Source organism: Trichoderma evansii (genome assembly GCF_050947405.1).
Source record: "Trichoderma evansii strain SZMC 28006 chromosome Unknown GGI43scaffold_8, whole genome shotgun sequence".
Classification (NCBI taxonomy): domain Eukaryota; kingdom Fungi; phylum Ascomycota; class Sordariomycetes; order Hypocreales; family Hypocreaceae; genus Trichoderma; species Trichoderma evansii.
The window spans coordinates 129,885-150,883 of NW_028145198.1; the positions used below are offsets into that span (position 1 = coordinate 129,885).

At 49.7% G+C, this 20,999-nt stretch overlaps 4 protein-coding genes and 1 non-coding gene across 5 annotated transcripts; 3 read left to right on the plus strand and 2 right to left on the minus strand.

The window, feature by feature from the left end:
* GGI43DRAFT_356787 (uncharacterized protein) lies at positions 1–3,450 on the plus strand. The gene is made up of 5 exons (XM_083202328.1): positions 1–279; positions 356–482; positions 547–1,705; positions 1,775–2,255; positions 2,317–3,450. Exons 1-5 carry the CDS (start codon positions 189–191, stop codon positions 3,126–3,128), a joined length of 2,670 nt encoding a protein of 889 aa, XP_083061132.1. The 5' UTR covers positions 1–188; the 3' UTR covers positions 3,129–3,450.
* A 1,772-nt stretch (positions 3,451–5,222) lies between these two features.
* Positions 5,223–8,897, plus strand: GGI43DRAFT_356744 (uncharacterized protein). The gene has a single exon (XM_083202327.1). It carries the CDS (start codon positions 5,335–5,337, stop codon positions 8,590–8,592), a length of 3,258 nt encoding a protein of 1,085 aa, XP_083061133.1. The 5' UTR covers positions 5,223–5,334; the 3' UTR covers positions 8,593–8,897.
* A 95-nt stretch (positions 8,898–8,992) lies between these two features.
* Positions 8,993–10,707, minus strand: GGI43DRAFT_403049 (PLC-like phosphodiesterase). Its single transcript, XM_083205750.1, has 2 exons — positions 10,569–10,707; positions 8,993–10,496 (listed from the first exon to the last, which is right to left on the minus strand). The coding sequence occupies exon 2, from the start codon at positions 10,295–10,297 to the stop codon at positions 9,203–9,205; it is 1,095 nt and encodes a 364-aa protein (XP_083061134.1). The 5' UTR covers positions 10,298–10,496; positions 10,569–10,707; the 3' UTR covers positions 8,993–9,202.
* A 7,040-nt stretch (positions 10,708–17,747) lies between these two features.
* GGI43DRAFT_383067 (WSC domain-containing protein) lies at positions 17,748–19,221 on the plus strand (the record flags this gene model as incomplete). Its single annotated transcript, XM_083203328.1, has 4 exons — positions 17,748–17,877; positions 17,934–18,202; positions 18,374–18,577; positions 18,673–19,221. 4 exons carry the CDS (start codon positions 17,748–17,750, stop codon positions 19,219–19,221), a joined length of 1,152 nt encoding a protein of 383 aa, XP_083061135.1.
* Positions 19,222–20,887: 1,666 nt separating this feature from the next.
* GGI43DRAFT_t99 lies at positions 20,888–20,968 on the minus strand. The gene has a single exon. It is a non-coding gene; the product is annotated as a tRNA-Ser (tRNA).
* Positions 20,969–20,999: the final 31 nt, after the last annotated feature.

Consider the following 20,999-nt stretch of genomic DNA (forward strand, 5'->3'; position numbering starts at 1 on the left):
AAATCCTTGCCTTGCCCACTCTCCCTTGTTAGCTTGCACATCGCACTTGGCATTCAATTCGGTTTCACAATCTTCCTTCTTTCTTCTTTATCCACGCCGGTCACGACGACGATACATCTTTGATACCGGCTCTTTCAGCTTGAGCACCAGCGGACGCGCGCGGCAAGGGCTGCGAGTACGACGCCAAAATGGGCAACTTTATCAGCTGGCTCGACAAGAACTTGGCTCCCGATTCCAACCAAGGTTCGGCCCAAGGCGCTCAACCCGAGTCGGCATGGGGTAAGCTGAAGCTTCGTCGGGAGACAAAAGAAAATGGATTTAGTTCGTGGCTGACTGAACTTGTGTGTGATATTAGGCATGGTTGATACCCTGATTCCTGTACTAGTTGTATCAGCCATCTACATCATCATTTTCTTATTTCTTAGGAAATCACAGCGGCGCTACTATGCGCCGCGCACATACCTGGGGTCTTTAAGAGAAGAGTGAGTAGTCTCGCCCCTTTATGTAGAAAGACTGGAGTTCGAGTTAATATTGACGGCCATATAGGGAGCGAACACCAAGTCTACGCAGCAATCTACTGACCTGGGTTACCGATTTCTGGAAGATCCCCGATTCCTATGTTCTCACCCACCAGAGTCTCGACGCCTATCTCTTCCTTCGATACCTGCGCATTTGCTTCGTCATCTGTTTTGTCAGCCTTCTCATTACCTGGCCTATTCTCTTTCCTGTCAATGCCACTGGAGGCAAGGGATTGTCCCAGCTCGAGATTTTATCATACAGCAATGTCGACATCAACACCCACAAGAACTATCTCTATGCCCATACCTTTGTTGGCTGGGTCGTCTATGGCTTTCTCATGTACATGATTACGCGCGAATGCATCTTCTATATCAACCTGCGACAAGCTCACCACATCAACCCGTACTATGCCAAGCGAATTTCTGCCCGTACTGTTCTCTTCACCTCGGTCCCGGATGAGTACAACAACGAGGAGCGCATTCGTAGCATGTTCGCTGCGGTCAAGAACGTCTGGGTCTGTGGCAAGACGGATGAACTCGACGAACTTGTGGAGAAGCGTGATGATGCAGCTATGAAGCTTGAAAAGGGCGAGATTAGTCTCCTGAAAGAAGTTAACAAGGCTCGCGCTAAAGCTCTGAAGGAGGGCGGAGAACCCCAGCCTGAAGGCCCTGCATCTGCCAATACCGAAGATGGCGATGTTGAGACTGGTGATATTGCTTCCCGCTGGATTCCCGACAAGAAACGCCCGCACCACCGTCTTGGCCTCCTTGGTCTCATTGGCGAAAAGGTCGACACTATCGAATGGAGCCGCTCTGAGCTGCAGCGACTGGTCCCCGAGATTGAAAAGGCTCAGGCCGATTGGCGAGCTGGCAACTACGAAAAGGTCCGCGCTGTGTTTGTCGAATTCGAGACCCAGGGTGAAGCCCAGTTCGCCTACCAGTCCGTCACTCATCACCAAGCCCTGCACATGGACCCCAAGGCCATTGGAGTCCAGCCTGGAGAAATTGTCTGGAAGAGTTTGACCCTCCCTTGGTGGCAGGTCATTATTCGCCGATACGCAGTGTACGCTTTCATCGCCGCTCTCATCATCTTCTGGGCTATTCCCGTCGGTATTGTTGGTTTGATCGCCCAGGTAAATACGTTGAAGACTATTCCAGGCTTGACTTGGATTGCAGATATTCCCAAGGTAAGCAACTTTAGAACACAAGAGATATACCGTTTGCCCCTATTGTGGCATGTGCTAATCAGAAGATAGCCTATTCTTGGAGTCGTGTCTGGTTTACTCCCAGCAGTGGCTCTCTCTATCCTCATGTCGTTGGTTCCCGTCATTATGCGACTGTGTGCCAGACTCTCTGGCGAAGTATCTCAGTCCCGTGTTGAGCTGTTCACTCAGAATTCGTATTTTTTCTTCCAGCTCATCCAGGTGTTCTTGATCCAAACTTTGACCAACGCAGCCTCGACAGCTCTTGTTCAGATTGCTCAACAGCCGGGACAAGTCTTCACCATTCTCTCCGGGGCTCTACCAACGGCATCTAATTTTTACATTTCTTACTTCATCGTCCAAGGTCTCACTATTGCCACTAGCGTTGTTACCCAAGTTGTTGGTTTCTTTGTCTTTACACTTTTGTACAAACTCTTGGCCAAGACGCCTCGAGCCATGTACAAGAAGTGGACCAGCCTCAGTGCCATTTCTTGGGGCAGCGTTCTCCCTGTTTACACCAACATTGCTGTAATCAGTATGTTCTCTTCCTTATACCCCTAATAAGCTTTAACGTCTACTAACACCCTATCTTTTAGGCATTACATACTCGGTTATCGCTCCTTTGATCTTGTTCTGGTCATCCATTGGCATGGGCCTGTTCTATCTGGCATACCGATACAATATCCTGTTTGTTACGGAAACCCAGATCGATACGCACGGCCTGATTTATCCCCGTGCTCTCAAGCAGCTGTTTTCTGGTATTTACCTGGCCGAGATCTGTATGGTTGGTCTGTTTGCTTGTTCCAAGGCCGTTGGGCCTGCTGTCCTTATGGCCATTTTCCTGGCCTTCACCATCCTATTCCACATTACGTTGTCAAGAACACTTGATCCTCTCCTCTACGGCTTGCCACGCAGCCTTCAGGCTGAAGAGGAAGCCATCCTGGCACGTATCGCCGCTGGCAATGAGGGTACCAACAGCGCCGAGGAAGGCCTGACCACCAACGAATTGTCTCACGAGGACACCGTAAGCAAGGCACCTGGCACCAAGGTAGCGCCGAAAGCTCCTGCCAACAAGGGCAACTTTATTATCAGATTCTTCAAGCCCTGGATCTACGCCGACTACGCGACACTGCGCGAATGGTTTACTTGCGAAAAACACTTTGCGGAACCAATCGAATACCCTGAAGAGATTGTAGCTGAGGCATACCTGCCACCATCTGTATCGAGCAGGGCGCCAATTCTTTGGATCCCATCAGACCCCGCGGGCCTGTCAAAGGTTGAGGTTGCTGCTTCTAGCAAGGTGATTCCAATCACAGATGAGGGCGCAGTGCTGGATGAGAAGAACCACGTTACGTGGGACGCTGAGGGAGCCCGACCTCCTATTTGGGACGAAAAGATTTACTATTAAGGCGGCTTGTTACGTGATACCCCCTCTATTTTTATTCTGCCTGCCGTATAGCTGGCTTTTTTCTTTAATATCGTTATATATATATGGTGGTTTTAATGGAGGAACGAGAAGAAGGAGACAGAGAAATATCATCTTGTTTACGGGATAACGTGTTATTGGTCTTATGGACTTGAATATGATATCAGCTTTTGAAGGAACACGACTTGAGGTGGAGCCTAGAATTAGATGAATGGCATTTGTTGTTGTATTACCACTGGCCAGGACACACAGGCTATTTGCATCTTTTTCCTACCTTTTTTTTTTTTTTTTTTTTTAACATTAATGCTGCGTTTTTGTAATGTCAAATAGAAGTACTCATAGTAATAGAGAACAAGATGAATTGTCTCGGATGAGGGAGCCTTTGGCTTTATGCGCTACCAGTTTTGTCGGATGCTGCTTGCTTGCTCGTTTTTATTGAGTGTCTCTTTTTGCCGCCCCCAATTCTTACTAGTGGACGGTGGTTGACGGTGGCGCGGGTCTCTGTCATTTCCCAGGCCAAGAAACAGGTGGAGCCTGGTGCGATAGTGGTGGTGCAAGTCAGGGCGGCATGGACCTATCATGCCGAATGCAACTGTACAGTAGGCGAGCTGGGGAAGCGAGTGAACAGGCTGCTGATACAAGTACATAAATATGCGTGTGCTGAAATAGACTCGTACTACAAAGCAATACCTGGATGGATGGAGCAACATATGAAGAAACAACAAGCAGCGTGACACACATTAGCAAAATATGATATGCAAGGCTCAACCAATGGCATAAGCTGCCAGCTTTCCCAGCCATCATTATTTACCATCTAATCATAGTCCATCCATCTATTCGCTGCAAAGCCTGTTTTATCATGCGCAATCGCTCTGCACCAGCGTCTGCTGTAATACACGCAGCTCTTTCCCCAGCCCCTCGCAGCATCACATGTCCTTGTCCGTAATAGGTGGCTGGGCTAAGATTCGCCCAAAACAGCAGTTGGCTTACCTAGTAGCGGCTATATGGAGCCCCAAAAAAAGCTCGGGTCCCCTTCCCGCTAGAGCCGTGGCGAGGCCAAGCTTTGGTTGCTCCCGGCAACGGTGGCCGAACAGGCGACGACAACAAAACGGGGTGGTGGGGATGCAAGGGAAATTGAGCCATCATTAGTATAGATAGATACGAAGTGCAACACGTAGTGATGACTGTAATGGAAGCATCAGATATGTAGGGTTGACTTTTTTTGCATGTATTAGATTCAATCAAGGCTGTAAAAATAAAGTTGAAGCAGACACTTGCGGTGTCAATGTTAAGCGTAATTTGACAGACATATGTATAATTGATGCTGTATACGACGCTATTAGACAGCTGCCCGTCAGTCGTACCTACCGTATGGCAGCCTGCCTGTCAGCGGCTAAGGCCCTCGTGCATGTCCAACCACGGCAACCACGGCCGCCTGCAGCCCGCCTGGCCTTGCTACCATGTTAGCTCTTTCCCTCCGCCTTTATCGCGCCTGCCCCCTTGTTTGGACGATTCCGAATCTGTCAATCACCACCCGCTGCTGCGCCTTCCTTCTGTTTCTTGACGCTAATTGCCGGGGTGCATCCCACCGCTTTGGTGCCTTTTTGTGTTTTGTGCCCGCCAAAGCTGGTCCAGGTCCCTGCGTCGTCTTTGCTTGTTTTGTTGGCTTTTGGCTTCGCTTTTCTTCGCGGCCGTTTTGGCGCAGAGCTTCTTTCAAGCTTGTCTCTTGGACGCTGCGTCGCGTTGCGCTGAAGCAATAAAGGCTTATTTCTTCTGGATCGGTTCTACTGTGTTCTTTTTTATTTGACTTTGTTTCCCCTTATTCTGTAGCTATATTTCCAAGCTTCTTTTGCGGGAGAGGGGCGATTGGCCGCCACGTTTGGCTTCATCGCCATCACTACTACACGTACCACACGTACGAAGCACTGACCGTTGTGGGGAGAAAGAGCTTCCAGCGCCGCCATTTGGCTAAGACGGTGGATGCGATTCTAAAAGGCGACGAGACAAAGTATACGGCAGGTTGAAAACGCCAGACAAAGAAGCCAAGAGTCACGATTGCGACAAGCCTGCAAAGGATCGACATGCCACGATGATATGATCGACAAAACGAACAAGGCAATCGAACTCTAACGAAAACACCAAAAAACAATTCGAGGAGCGAAACGGTATCTCGAGGCGAAATCGATCAATGGCCGTGCTACCAGAGGCATCTGCTCGCGGACGCGCGCAGCAGCATCGCGCAACACCACGACTGGCGCCACCTTTGCGCCGATTATGGACAGCGGCGCTGCTCTTGGGAGCTCCGTTGGTGGCCACTGCGCATACCTTTCCTTATAACCCCACACAGATCTTTACGCCTGATGTGTGCTTCAACAAGAGCGCATGTCAAGGATCGGACGTGGCCTACATCTTTACCCAAGACAGCGACGACCACGTGCAGTTCCTATCGCTCAACATTTCAAGCACGGTTGGCGCAGACACAAAGCTGAATCTTGTAACAACATATTTGCCTTTCTTGGGCGGAAGTAATGCAGCGAATGCGGCATTCGGCGCAGTAAGAACAGAAGATGGTTCAATACTGGCATATGCCGGAGCATGCGATCAAGGACCAGGAAACGTCTGGACCCTCGACGAGGCAGGCAGTGGTAATGCAACATGGGTAAAGCAGGCGACCACGTTGGGTAAATTGAAGCAGAGTGATTCAAGAGGGCCATATTTCCTTGGCGGAACAATTGCTTTTTCAGCGACACTGGCCCCTTCGCTGGAAGAGCCGACAATATATAATTATGGCGGCATGTGCGAAACGCCCTCGGACAACACGACGGATTGGCAGTCTGAGGCGGATTATACCAAGAGTATGATGACTCTTACCCCAACCGACAGCAGCCCTTCGTCAAAATCCTACGTTCAAGGCACAACGTCAAGCACCGGGCCTAAGACGCCCATTGCTGGATTTACCCTCACCGCGTTGCAGAGCTCAATGAGCAATAACTCTGGCACCGTCACACAGCAGACCGCGTATGTTGTCATTGGTGGCCATACCCAACAAGCCTTCATCAACATGAGCACCGCTGCTGTGTGGAGTCTCCCCGAGGAATCCTGGTCCTATGTCAATGTTCAGCAGCCAACCGATAATACCGACGGTGTTGACAGCAGATCTGGCCACACAGCTACCCTGAGCGCAGATGGAAACTCAATTATCGTTATGGGAGGCTGGGTCGGCGATGTGAATACTGCGGCGGATCCACAACTTTTAGTGTTGGAGATGAGCGAAGCATATAGCTCTTGGAAATGGACAGTACCGAAACAGCAGCCTGCATTTGGAGGCAGTGGCATTTATGGGCATGGTGCGGCCATCTTGCCAGGAAACATCATGATGGCATATGGAGGGTGGCAGATTGGCGGTTCCAGCTCTTCGAGCAAAGTAAAGCGACAATCCAGCGTCACCACTGCGCCGCAGTTCTTGAACCTGACCGACATGACATGGTCGACCAGCTACAGCAATCCTTCGGCCGGCAAGACCCCTGGTCAGAGTCCAAGCGGCAGCAGTGCCTCCAGCTCACCAAGTGATGCGGCCAAGTCAAAAATCCTAGGATTGAGTCTTGGTTTTGGTATCAGCGGTGGAGCTCTCCTTATCATCTTGGCTATCGTCGGCTGTGTCTGTTGGCGTAAGAGACAAAGGAGGAGAGCTGCTCGCGAAGAGACGATCAGGGCCATGGCCCAGGACGCGAGCATGTTTGTCCACGATACGTCCGAGATGGCCCAGCGAGACGACAACTTTCCTTGGGGCTATCGCAGCTGGTATTCCAATGGCCAAGATCAGTATCAACTTGGTGGAGATGATCGGTCTCTCGGGTATGAGGGCATGCGCGGCTCATATGGCGGCTATGCTCCGGTCGTACCTGGAGTTGCGAGAAAGCCAGTATCTAGGCAGATTCGTGGCGGTTATATGCCGGCGAACGCCCAGAATAACTTTATGCCTACTCCTGGCCAAATCCACCCTATCATGGAGGATGAGGAAGAAGACTTGGCTCATCAGCATGTTCACCCTAACGAAGTCACTACGCCCACCTCGGAAGCATACTCTGATCCATTCCTCACACCAACCGTTGCCATGGCTTCAGGGGCTCTCCCAGTGTTCCAGCCACCGCCTCCTGGCCAGAGCACCGCTGATCCAAACCCTGATAGCTCATTTCAACACGATCCCGACGTGCAGGATTGGGTTTCTGATGTTGATGCTGCCGATGCGATGTTGGCGAGGTATAATAGCACACGCCAAGGTCGCGGGTCTCCCATGAGGCGAAGCTCCCAGCGTTCGACTGGCATGCGAGAGGATGATCTCCGTACCGATTCCGCTTTATCGGAATCGAATCGCAGTGGAGGAGATGGCTTGGGACGATCCAGTTCCGGTCGATGGTCTGCGATTGTCGCCAGTGCTTTTGGGGGTGCATCATCGGCTACCACCGAGCCAGGCAAACCTGGTAGTTCCTCTTCGAGCAGCTACAACACAGCAAAATCAGGGTTTGGCGCTTTACAGGCAGAAGGTCCCAACCTGTTGGCACTCGGCCGTTCCACGCCTCAAAGTCCATTCGACGACGACGAGCCACCCAGCTCACCGTCAAAATTCAAGCCTCGACGGAATTGGCTAGGTTCTTTGAGACGCGTCTTCTCTGGCTCAGAATCTAATTCAGGCGACTTATTATCTCCCAGAGACAGGTCTCCTCCGAGAGAGATATCGACGGACATGCTGAGCAACGATTATGAGACGCCACTCACAGCCATAGGCAGCGAAATTCTTAGAAGGAAGCAAGGCCGCCAAGACTGGGAAGGTGCGGAGGCTGGCAGTTCTGCGGGGAGAGAAAACGACTGGGACATTGAAAGAGCTGTGGAGAACCGCCTCGTGCAAGTCATGTTTACAGTTCCCAAAGAGCGCCTTCGCGTTGTGAATGGCGAGGATTTTGACGATGGAACGAGTACCGACGAAAGAATGCCTCTCCATATGCCCCAGACGGCAGAGCTCGTTGATATGGATAAGAGATCATCGCAAATCGATCCTTCGCTTCGTAGCGCCAGCAAGCTCAGCTCTCATCTGGATGACGAAGGCGGCGGTGTACCTGTAGATGAGAGAGATCGAGACGACGGCTTCCTAAGAATCAACCAGGACGATTATGAGGAGAGGAGCGACCGAGACGACAGGAGTGAAAGGCCGCTTTCTGTCGCAACAGATGTGTCATTTGCTAGATCAGCGAGCGTGTATACGGCCGAAGCCATGACGTTTGAGCGTCCCAAGACGAGAGTGCTGCAAATGGTAGATCGCATCGAGAGTTTCGGCACCAGCGCCAGTAACGAAAACAGTCCTCCGGTGAGCAGATCAGGAACACCAGGGTTACGGAGCGTCAAGAGCAAAAAGTCTATGCGGAGTCAAGAACAACTGAGACGGCATTAGCAGGGGAAAAAAATATGAAATGGAGGAATTAGGTCAGGAAGAGATGTTTTCTGGATAGTGGGCAGAGGCGATTTCCTTTTCTTTCTTTTTTGTTTATTCAAGGGATATCTAAGGGACATACGTTGGGACATATGGATGGCTTGGAGACATATGGAGTTATTCATACCACCCTCTCGTTTGGAAGTGTAACTGAGCGTTCTTTATTTCGGCGAGTTAATGGTGCTATCATTTGCATGTATATAGTCTAGCATGGAGAGATGGGAGGACGGCTTTGGTGGGCGGACGGATAGGATGGTTGGTGGGGGAGAATGAATCAAACAAATGTATCTAGAAAGATGGCATGTATGTATGTGCGTATGAGTATATATATGAGTTATGTTGGGCATTATTCAAGTAAAAAGTTAAACAAAAATTGCGTTAAATTCCAATCCTTGATGCGTCTAGTTCAGTTCCAATGCTGCCTATGAAGTTCGTCCTATGTAGTAATTGTAGTCCGTAGTATGTATATCCAAATCAATAAACGCCATGTCTCAGTGAAAGAATGCAAAAAGTGTCCAACTGCACAAATACCAGCCATAGTAGTAGTAGTAGTAGTAGTACAATACCCCAATCAATTCCTCTCCCTCAGCCAGACATTCCACTTCAAAATCGTGCCAATCAGCTGCCTCCCCGGAAAATCAATAATCACCACGCCGACTCTCGCCTCGTCGACATTGCCGGACGCATCCTCGAGATACTGCCCCGTCATGTCATTCATGCCTTGAATCGTCCTATTCATGGGCCCGGCCGCAGCTTCAATGGGCAAAACTCCCACAGAGGCGGATGTATGCGCCAGATAGAGGAAGCGGTTGTCGTCTGGTGCCAAAGCAGCGTTTTCAAGTGCATCACGGATGGCGTTCCATTTATCAGAGAGGTGGTACACGTCTGGGATGATCCAGAGATCCTCGAGGACCATTTCGGGGCCTTCCCACTGCAGGCCGTAAGGTCCACCGCGAGAGTCGAAATTTTGCAAGATGAAGATTTTAGAGCGCAGAGCACCCAGTGTAGGGATAGGAGCAGCGAAATCATATTTATGAAGATGCTTCTCGGATCCCGGCGCAGTAAGAGGAGCCGCATAGTGATGGTAGTTGAAGGCGTCTTCAAAGGAGATTGTGTTATGCGGGCCAATAGGGCTGCCCTCTTCTTTCAGCCGCATGAGAATCGCCTCCGAGGGATTCTTATCCAAAAAGGCAAACATATCCAACAGTACCTGCTCGTAGCTAAACCCCGTATACCCATTCGCATGATAAATATGCAACTCATCATCCCGCAACCTCGCCCGTATATCCACATATCGCAGCCCGCTCTCCAACTGCATGGTCAGATTCCAGTTCTGGCACTGCAGCTGCTCCGACCCAATCTCGTACGTCATGGTATCGTGCGTGCCTGGAATGCTCAGGCTCGTAATGTGCACATCATCCGGGATGTCAGCCATCCAGGCAGCGTGATTCTCGTCGCCGGCGTCGAAGCTGAAGAATGACTGGTAACCGCGGTAGCAGGTTGCGCCGGCGGTGCATGGCCCTCCGCCGAGGGAGACGAGCGCGTAGAAGAGCGCCACGGCGAGGAGGAGGACAAATGCCATGAGGCTGGAGGAGAGGCGGCGACGACGGGGAGGATGAGGCTGAGGAGGGCCAAGGGCCTTGATGGGGAGTGATATTGCGCCCATGGCGGCGGCGTTTTTGTATATGCGTATGCGATAACGGCAGTTCTATCTCTTGTATCGATGCTGGTGGTACTGGTATCTCGTCTCGGCGTCCAATTGCAACGCAATAGTCGGTGTGCGCAAAGCAAGGAGTTGTTCAGACACAAGGTCCGTCTATCGCAACCAGTCACATGCAACGACCCGCATCGGAGGAGGGCGATATCTGGGGTAATCAAGTAAGAGTTGAGTCAAAGCGCACAGTAAGACAAGCAAGCAAATAAAGAAGCAAACACACCAATTCTTTGTATATTCAAGTTTCGAATTGCAGGTTTCACCAGCAGGACCGAATGGACGTTGTTGTCGTGGTCGCAGAAACAGCAAAAATGAAAGACTCAGATAAGAATAGATGATGCAATGCAAATGCGATGCGATGCGATGCGATGCCGCGCGTAGCCGGAGGGTTTGTTAGCAGATTCGGGGCCGAAGATGCTCCGGGGATATATCACGGGGTTTCCCTTCAGTGAGTATATCCTACTATATTACTACGATTATAGCAAGCCTCACTAAAACTACGATTGCCTGATGCTAGTTTAACAGTGCAAAGTAGCAAAAGAATTGGCATGAATTCAATAAAATCGCTCATGTAGTTTCCTTGACATATTTTTGCAAATCTTCAGTGTCATATTGACCATTCATACACAAACGTGCTCTTAAGCGTTTCAAGGTTCAAGCCGACTCACCACTTCCACCAATTCATCCCACGTGTGAAGCAGTATAAAAAGGCAAGCCTCATCAGCCACCACCACCAAAACAAACCCTGTCAACTTCACCTTAAAATCTCCAACTCGCATCAAACCGAGCTTGACATCTACACAAGTTACCAATACTTTCGTATTTACAGCTCCAGATTCTCTCAAGCATAAAAGATCCCCATATTTTTCTGCAAGCCGACGGCGATTTTTCTTTTTTTAAACCACCCTGTCCGCCTCTAGCGACCCTATCAAGCGTTACAAGAGGCAAAAAATTTCCTCGTTTTTGATCGCTGATCAACGATCTAATTGCTAAGCCTCCGAGGTTATCAGATCTCACTTCATCCCCCTTTTTTTCGGATTCTCGACCCTCCTTGCATCTTACGAAAATCCTACTTGAACAAGGGGATACGAGTCTCGATTCTCAATCCGGCAACTACACGCCATTTTACCTTTTCGGTGCCGTCAACTGCCCTCATTAGCTCCAGTGCCAAACAACATATCCTCCATATTCGTCCTTTTCACCGGGTCAGAAAGCCATAATTGTAAATATCGGGCCTCAGTTGCTGTCCAAGGTTTTGTCCAACTCAGCTGAAATGCCCTCTATTCACGGCGCTACCGCAAATTAGAGTAGGCCTTCACCGTCGATAGCCAAGCGGTTTCTCGTATTCGCGGGCGCCGATTCGGCGCGCGGCGCGAAGGAACCTCAGCCCCGAGATTCGCAGACTAAACTACCATTTGCTGTCTATGGGGTCCCTCTGCTTTAGACTTTGCGCACGTTAGGGATGGACCCTGGAGCGGGCAAGCCTCGTCGGTGGACTCCTTTGCAATTCCGCATAGTAATAAGGGGAAAGCTCACACTTGAAGCTTTGAGCTATTAGAAGCTTTTTCGTAGATTCGGCCGCTCTTGTTGCCAGCTGAAGCCAAGCCACCGAGCACGAGTCGGACGCATACAGTATGATATGTGATCAAGGGGAGATTGAGTATCACTACCTCAAAAGCAAGGGGTCAAGACTCAGAAAGAAATCATGGCAGTAAATAGGACTGCCACTTCTCTTTCAAATTTTGGTCTCCAGCACATACAACAATGACGGCATTTTTCTTCTATTGCCCCAGTTGAGCACGCGCACTCAGAATATTCACTCACAGCCAACGGGAAGCCCAAATCCAATGGAATCGAAAGATTGATAATAGACTGACTCGAACCATTTGCTCCGGCTCAATGGGCGCGCGTCTCCATTAGGGCTGCTCCATACTTTTAACAATTCTGGCCCGCCAGTCACGGAGCTTCGTTTTAGCCTGTATCAGCAGCAGCAGCGCTAGCATTGTTCAGTGGGTATACAGCTTTCTTAGAATCGAATCTTCGAACGGCCATTGTAGTTAGCCAATTGGTCACCGCACCTAGCTGTATGTACAAGCAGGAAATGTGATGTGATGTGATGGTGCCAACAAGTGTGGCATGAAACGGTATGGAGCCATAACCCACCATACAAAGCGTTATAGATCACAATATGTAGAAACATGGAGCTTTTCCTCCACCTCACACTTGTACGCGCGAGGGGAAAAAATTTCTCGATCCAAGTGGCTCAAGCGTCTGCCGTTCACATGGCAATTGGCAGATGTCGCCCTTTGAAACACCCGGCGCGGATGCTCCCAATAACAAAGATCCATCCTCCTAGCTTGTCGATCATTATTGACCTCTAGATCGGCAAACGAGGCGTCATCCTTTGACCTCAGATAGCCGAAGATATTTCAATTTCATATGCTTTTGTTGAAAGTCGCAGTCACTCTACCGAGGACTTGCAGAGTATTACTGATACGCCATTTTTGATGGGATTTTTTTTTTCCTCCCCAAGATGCTGCAACAACTTTTTCTACCTTGGCATACGGGTGCCAAGGATCGAGTAAATCAATACGACAGACGGTGATCCACCATGCTGGATTTTGGGCGAGAATTTCGTCTTTGTCCTCAAGGATTATTCAATACATAGAATCACCTGCCGCATGCGCATAAACTCCCCACAGCGTGCTCGAGTGAAGTGCATCGTATGATATGATTTGACGGCGCGGTCCCGGGTCGACCGCTTATCAACGCCGATCAACTCAGAGGAGCCAGCGCCGTGACATCCGACATAGTCTTACTCCAGCAGGGTGATTTGGGCTACCAGGCTGCCTTTGGTCCACCGCCAGAATTCAGAATCCTACAGCAAGCTTGCAAGATAGTGCCTCGACTCACAAAATCATATCTTTTTCCCTTTAGGGAGGCTACGCATATAGGAGGTTGGTGAGGGAGGTTGGGGTGAGGGGAAGACGAACCGTGGGGGCTGCCCATAATTGGCCAATGCAAGAGAGCAACCCTCCCAAAACAGGATCCTGTATTGGGACTTTGTGGCTGTATGTAAGGACGCGTGGGTTGCGGGGCGCTCTCATGTTTATTTTGCCGAGACCAGGCCAAACTGCTCGCAGATAGGACCTACTGGGCAGGTTTAAGACCACTGCGGGGAACAGATATCGACAAGTTGGTGGTTTACGAAGTATACACGACGCTTCGTATGGGTATGAAGCTGCGATCCATGTTCTCTGCTTAGCCGAATTGTACTGTAAGGAAATGCGTTGTATAAAGCGGCTGACATAAGACGGCAGCTTGGTGGCATCGTTTCTCAACGTAGTTACCTTTCTGGAAAAGCGATCGGTTTCGTAATTTTGTCAATCAGAATAAAGATCGATGGGGCCCACGAGCTGAGTGTGGCTCATCGGTGTGAGCGAAATCAAGGGCGCCAGCGCGGGGTCAGTATGTTTCCGATGCGACCAGCCAAGATGCGCGGATTAAGTATAGATACTGAACAGTTTCGCAACCCATCCAACTATCGCCCTTAACCGCCAAATAAGAAGGGATTCAAGGTAGTCAAGTCTCTGGGGCATTTGACAGCCCAGTTGTATCTGATGCATGTGTGTCGGGCGTTGCCTTTGAAATCAGCGGAGCCATGTCCTCAAGTACGAGTGCCGCTCGTACGGCTGCGCCGGTGTTAATCGTGCTCATACGGAGTAGCAGGTACTTTGTGTCGATCGAGTCGACAGGGGCAGAGAATCATCGAGCGGCATAGCAGAAGACGGCAGCGAAAAGAGAAGAATAAAGGCAAACGGGTCAGGCCAAGCCAGGCATGCGGTGCCACCATCCCCACTCTCAAGCACAAACCCCGGTCCCTGCTTTCCCGTGCATCCAAAATTATCATCGTCATGGACGGACCCGAGAAACTTTTTTTTTTTTTTTTTTTGGGCTGCCGGTGTGCGAGGCGAGAAGAGAGGTGACAAAGCTTGGAGTGTTCCCCTGATCGTCCCAGAGTTGTCTTGTCCTGTCTTGCTTTGGCGGATCGCCATTGGCAAGAACTGTGCGTCTGTCATCGATTTTGAGTTTGTCAATTGCAATGGCACCCATTGCCGCTAGACCAGGCATCGCCCTCGATATTCCTGCTCTCTGCTTATCTCTCCCGTACTCTCGCGTTCTCTTGCTCTTTAACCGCGTGATCCTGTCCTCTTCGTATCGTACATCAGTTGGGTGAGGCTAGTCGTCCAGGCCAATCCATGATACATGCCCCGAGCGGCATAGCGCAGGCCGAAGCGAATGTGCGTGTGTGGGTGGACACACGTCCGATGCAGCTCTGGCCACAGCTGGCCATGGGTCCACGGCCGTCAAAATCGTCAAGGCCCCAGACAGCGCAGAGCGACGTGCGCTGGGCTCTTCCGCGTCATTGGGCGATTGAGCCACGCTCGTTGTGGCCGAGGGCGGTTACTAGCACGTTTCCCGTACGAGCAGCAACCCACACGCGGTCATCTTTTTGCCTCGTATTCGACGGCCACAGGGGTTTCGTATTGTCTTGTGCCGTGACCTCTGCATGCATTGAGCGAGCGAGCGGTATTCGCGGCTTGTGGTTCGGTACAGACGGGCCCAGTGGTCATTTGCGACTTTGGCAGCTCGGGATGCAACGGAAGGATGAGAATGGCATGCCGAGTTCTTGTCGCTCTCTGGTGATGGCGGAGGTGCAGAGAAATAAGGTGTCGAAAGCGTGGCATCAACGACATTGAATTCAGGCCTAGGCTGCTAGCACCAGCACTCGTAGGGAGCTTCCCCCAATGCGACTTGCCTGGTTGGGACGCTGTGGCTCCTTGCCACCTCCTGCTATCAGCAACAGGCACTAGCTCTAGCACTAGCACTGCTGGCGTGGTAGCGCAAGTACAGGTACCGATACCTATGCTGTTTCCTGCTGCGGGTTGTTTTGTTTAGGTCTCCTTGGACACGGGCGCTGCTGACGGTATGGACCGAAAGTTCAGCGCCATCCATTGTCTTAGTATTTTGGGGCTCCGTTAGAGCTAGCGGTTCCCTCGTCGGAGAGTCAGTCGATGGGCATTTTGATAGTTGCCGTGTCAGTCCAATACGGAATAGTATACAAGATGGAAGTTTCAATATCAGCTAGGCGGGCCTTGTTGTGCCGTTTCAGTTGACGAAGATGAAGAACGCTTGGCTGCACATCAACGCCTCAACCCACCTACAAGTATAAGCGCCTCTAGTACTGCAAGTACAGTACAGCTATGGGCACAGAGATACGTTCAAACGGGTATAAATCCATATTTGTGAATGAATGATTGGTTTGTGATGCAATCCGGTCCATGCATAAAGATTCTTATGCAGGCTCTGCTCTCTGTGCTCATAGTCGCGTCATGGAATATCAACACAAGAGCCGTGCAAGTTTGTATCCCCTGCTGCCCACTCACAACAAGCAAGGTGGTATCTACAGCACAGTTATAGGCTATAACGCCACAAGCCTTGGTAGCTCCCGAGTATAAAAATAAAAATAACTGTGGCTTGAACTTGGACAAAAGGCAATGATATGCCATGCGAATACGGTCTTATATAACTATCGCCTCCCTTACTCTACTGTACTGTCAGAGAGTGTGTGTGCTGCCTTTCCCAGCTAATGCTGCTGCTAGCTAGGACCGTCCATTGCTCCGTACAGGCAGGCATTCGATGGATTTAGCAAGATCGCTGCGCTCGATCGCAGACGGCGGCCCAAAGCAGCTCCAAGCCCAGCATCCCATGCAGCCAAAAACTGCGCATCCACTGTGGCTTGCGTTTGCGACCCTCTGCACGGCCTCTAGCGGCGCTGGCGTCTCGTTAGCCCGCTGGGCCAGATGCCGCCATCTGCTGCCCCGTGGCGCCCCAGTGACGCCATGGGCCAGGGGTATGCGACAGCCAAGCAGGTAGCGGTACCTGCTGCTGTGTTGTCTTAGTACCTAGTAGTTTATAGGCCTTTGTGTCCTGTTGCAGGCTTGGGCACCTCCTGAGGCGGCCATCCAGGTGTCGTCTCTCAGCTGTGTAGATAGTCGTGGGAATAGAATAGTCTAGGATTCAGGTTGTCTCCCATCTTCATGTTCATAATTGTAGCAGCGGTAACCCTGCTGTTGTTTCTTTTCGGCCCCATCATCACTTGTCCCTCAGGCCATCCTTGATCACCCCGAAAAAAAAGTCAAGTCACTTGTCACTGCAGCGCTCGGACCTGATCTGCCCGGGGCCTGCTGTAAGGGAGCCTGTGCCTAAGAAAGGCCTGCAGCTGGTCCTTGTACCCGGTACTTTGCCTTCCAGCCAGAGACAGGCAAACCTCCATAATACCACCTTACTCTACTTACCTTTTCCTCCTCTCTCTCTCTTCTCCTCCTCATCTCCTCTTCTTCCATCTCCAACCCTCTCCTTGAGCTGTTCCTCTGCTTAACTGGCTGGAACTCTCCCCTCATCCAGAAACGCCTCGCTGCTGCAGCCATTCGCCTCTCGCCATCGCTTCTCAGCCACACCCGACCGCCAGCTTTTGTTAATCATCTCCCAGAGTGGTTTGGCATCTCAGCAGAATAAAAGGCGGCCTCGGTAGTCCCCAGCTTAAGACATTTTACTCGTCTCCGCTTGCCTGCCGCCCATCTTAACCTCCTTTTTTGGAGCCTTTTCTTTTTCTTTTTCTTTTCTTTTTCTTTTTTTTAATATTCGATTTCTGTTCTTGAAATCTTTGCATCTTGGTACAATCCCGGTTGGGTGCTGCGAACGGTCTTGAGAGTTTTGCCACTATTAATCTCGCCTGTCTTTTTTGGTGCTGCTTTGGATCTTGAACTGCTTGCAAACACTTTTTACGGCCTGTTTGCGTTCGAGCCTCACATTCCAGTCGCCATTGTCGCCAATACCCGAATATTCACGGCTATCCTAGTCTCGACGATAACGTCACGCCTGTTATCGAAGCATTCCAGTGTTCAATTTCTTGGCTTTGTGTCTCTGATTTGAACAACGTCCTCCCCAGCTTTCCAACCAAGACATTTCCCACACCGACTCAGCTGCGTAACTTCTGCATCAATACATTCGATAATATCGATTTTGGGTACGATACTAGAGAGTTTGACTTTCGTGCTCTTGCCTCTCGATTTTTGTGCCTCCAGACAGGTCCAGCACTAGGCGCGGCTTTACAAACAGCCAGGAAAGGCTGTTATGGCTTGTTTCTAAGAAGCCATCTGATCGACAGAAACATTGTAGGAAACGTTAAAAAAGACAGAAGGAGAGAGAAACAGAGGGGAAAGGAAGTCACGTCATCGACGACTTTCAAGGGAAAGCGTGTTTCAAATTTGCATGGCTTTTAAGTCTGCACCTTCGAACCGACCACTTAACAACAATTCGACTCTTGAAAATATCCACCATGGCCTCATTTAGGAACAATGCCCTGCAACGGGGCTATCTGGTTCTTCTGGTACTGGCCTTTTCATCCTTAGTTTCTGCTATAGACCTTAGCCTCTGTGCCAGTTTCAACACGGCCCAAACGCCGTTGAGTAAGTCAGCCAGTTATGCATAGAGCAACAAGACCAGCCATCTAACTCTTCAATAGACGTCAGTATATACCAAACCAACGGACTTTGTACACAGTTTTGTATAAAGAAAAACTACGCCTTCTCCATCACACAGATAAACTCCTGCTGGTGCTCAAATTATTATCCCGATCAAGCCTCGGTAGTCGACACCAAAAAATGCAATATCCCTTGCCCAGCTTGGAATCCTGAAGACTGCGGAGGACCTGGCTTGTTTGGATATATTCTCTTGAATGAGGTTGCGCCATCCGGTACCAGCACGGCACCAGCAAGCTCAACAACAGCACAGGTAAGTTGAAACTTTTGTTTGCGGCGGCGCTCGCGTGTCATTGTCCACTTTGAATCAAACATGAAATGTACGGCGTGAGAGCACGATTAGGAGGACTGGAGGCACAATTCTCTGCCTGGCCGCCCACTTTTTGTAATGCCTCTTCTTTGTCAAAGCCTGTTCTTCTGAAAGGCCAGTTGGGTTTGGAACCCCCCTGGAATTCAGACGAACGTTGTGATTGTGACCAATAGTGTGACTAAGACTGTGGTGCAGAGCACAGCTTCAAAATCGTCCTCAACAACGTCCAGCTCCTCAACTACTTCCACCTCCGCGTCCATTCCCAGCTCCACCTCCACATCAGAGACGCCGACTGCTTCTTCAAGCAGCTCATCCTCTGTATGACTTGACTCCTGGACAGCAGTTCCGCCGCGAAACTTTGAATGCTAACTTGACATGCCGTGAGAGAACAAAATGGCTAACATGTTTCATAGTCGAGCTCTACGTCGTCCTCTGCCAGTACCACCACTGACCCATCGTCTTCATCTGGCGGGAAGGGCTCTACCAGCAGCGACGGTCTTCCCGCGCAGACAGGGGACCCAAGCGGAGACCAAAGCGGCGCCACTTCCAAGAAATCGAAATCGGGACTTTCAACCGGTGGCATTGTTGGTATAGTGGTTGGCGTTGTGGGTGGTGTGCTGGTCATCGCCGGCGCCCTCTTATTCTGGTTCCTCCGGCGGAGAAGGCAGAATCAAGACGAATACCGAGACGATCCCAGTGTTCGAGGTAGCTCATCCGGCATGGTCGGATCGGTCCCGCCTGAGATGAGCATAAACGGCGGCTCTCCAGCTTCGCCGGTCTCTGTTGCCAACAGAAACAGCACAATCCAGATCGATCCTCGAATGGACCCCTTTAAGCAGGGTCTCTACATACGTGGTAGCCACGAAAGCCTCAACACTCTGCGCGATGACCATGATTATTCACGACGCATCCAACGGCCTCCAGTGCTCCGAGCCACGAACCCTGATCCTGAAGATGGATAACAGGCAACCAATCAAAATCCTCCCCTTTTTTGTTAGCTTGTTTGTTTTTATACACGCTTGATTTTCTGTTTATCGTTTTTCATTGCATTGGACAGGTCTTTTTTCATTATTTTTTTTCTATTGGTTTTTTAGAAAGATCGGAGCGCCATGACAAGTATATGAATATTTGCCGCTCCGATTTGAATACACATGAGAAAACAAAAGAATTTGGGGTCTTGTTGCCTTTCGAGATACCAGGATGGCGTTGGCAGCTTTTTGTGTTTAGGGGAGGGGGGCATCAGAGCAAGTAAAAGGGGGCCGCCAAGCTGGAGATTCGACGCTCTTCATCATGAGTCGAGACAATAGCCCATGAGCGGCCCTGGGGGCATTTACGCGTACCACGGTCACCACACGACACGATCGCATCATTCCTTGGACTTGAATAATAATCACATCGCAATCATTTTGGATTTGAGGGGATACCAGGCCGACATTGGCATAACTGGCTTGAGATAATGGAGTTTGGGCAGAGTGATTGCCGCGCGAAGGGACTCCGTGGCTAAAATTGGCTGGATAGCTGTACATATTGGAACATGGAGGGAAGTCCGAGCAGATATAACCGCGTACACGGCATAGCGGCGATCTCAGGGGCAGCGGACATAGCGGGATTCGCCCAGCATATGACATGCTGAATAGAATATATTGGTTTTTGAATTGCGACGAGCGGTTTTGCTTTTGAATTGGTGGTTTTGTAAATTTACTGGCTTGTCACTCATATGAAGGTGGCATGTTTATAGTAATTAGTAGTAGTTAATCCTAAAAATGCTGTACTTGGCTGATGTATTATTTCTTGCCTAATGGTTGATGTGATTCATGGCATCCTGGTATATCTTTCCTCTTTTGTTGTTATACAGCCGCATACGTCTTCTATATTAAAGAACACCGTCAGGGTTAGCAGGAGAATATAAGCATAGGAAACTATTATTCAACATGCTACTGTCATTATACAGCATCCCAATTGTGGCTAATATTAATGAATTACACCTATTTCAAGCTTCCTCGACTTTCTCTATATTACATATCTGCTATATATACTTTCATATATAGACTGGCCGCCTCATAAAGCCACGAATATGGTGATAGATGACGAAACTAGGGTGGCAAATGACAGTTTTTTGAATACACTATGAACTATCGCAAAGACTTATTGTAAATAATATAAAAAATGCGTGGCAGTATAAGTCGTTGTTGCATACTCTTTGTTACTGGACTCGTTTCCAAAACAGTTATTTTTTTGCTGGGCGAATTTTGCACTATTTTGAGAAGTAGCACTCCAGCTTATTATGTCTTGGGACGCAAAATATAGGCTCACTATCTAGTCGGCATTATTTGCAAACTCTGCTTATTCCTTTTGATAGATTCGGATTGCGATATTTATTCTGGTGATAAATACGTAGTTGTTGGATGCTCTGTTGAGCATTTTATAGGGTAACATCGTCCAGTCCAATTACACCACATTCACACACTCAAACACAAGATACATGTCACGCTCGCTTCCAATAAGAAAAAAAGAAAAGGCCAATGCGTCAACTGAAAATAAAACAAATGAACCAAAAAAAGAAAAAAAAGAAAATCCCATTGAGCATGTTTTGAATTTGAATAAAAAAGCAAAAAAAGAAAGGTTTTCCGACGGAGACAGGATTCGAACCTGCGAGGCCGAAACCATATGATTTCTAGTCATACCCATTAACCACTCTGGCACTCCGCCTATCGGATCGCTTGTAAGGCAACTGTCCAAT

Coding starts and splice junctions, on each gene's coding strand:
- GGI43DRAFT_356787 (XM_083202328.1), top strand. CDS start 189: ATGGGCAACTTTATCAGCTGGCTCGACAAGAACTTGGCTCCCGATTCC. Junction 280..355: donor TCAACCCGAGTCGGCATGGG/GTAAGCTGAAGC, acceptor GTGTGATATTAG/GCATGGTTGATACCCTGATT. Junction 483..546: donor CTGGGGTCTTTAAGAGAAGA/GTGAGTAGTCTC, acceptor ACGGCCATATAG/GGAGCGAACACCAAGTCTAC.
- GGI43DRAFT_356744 (XM_083202327.1), top strand. CDS start 5,335: ATGGCCGTGCTACCAGAGGCATCTGCTCGCGGACGCGCGCAGCAGCAT.
- GGI43DRAFT_403049 (XM_083205750.1), bottom strand. CDS start 10,297: ATGGGCGCAATATCACTCCCCATCAAGGCCCTTGGCCCTCCTCAGCCT.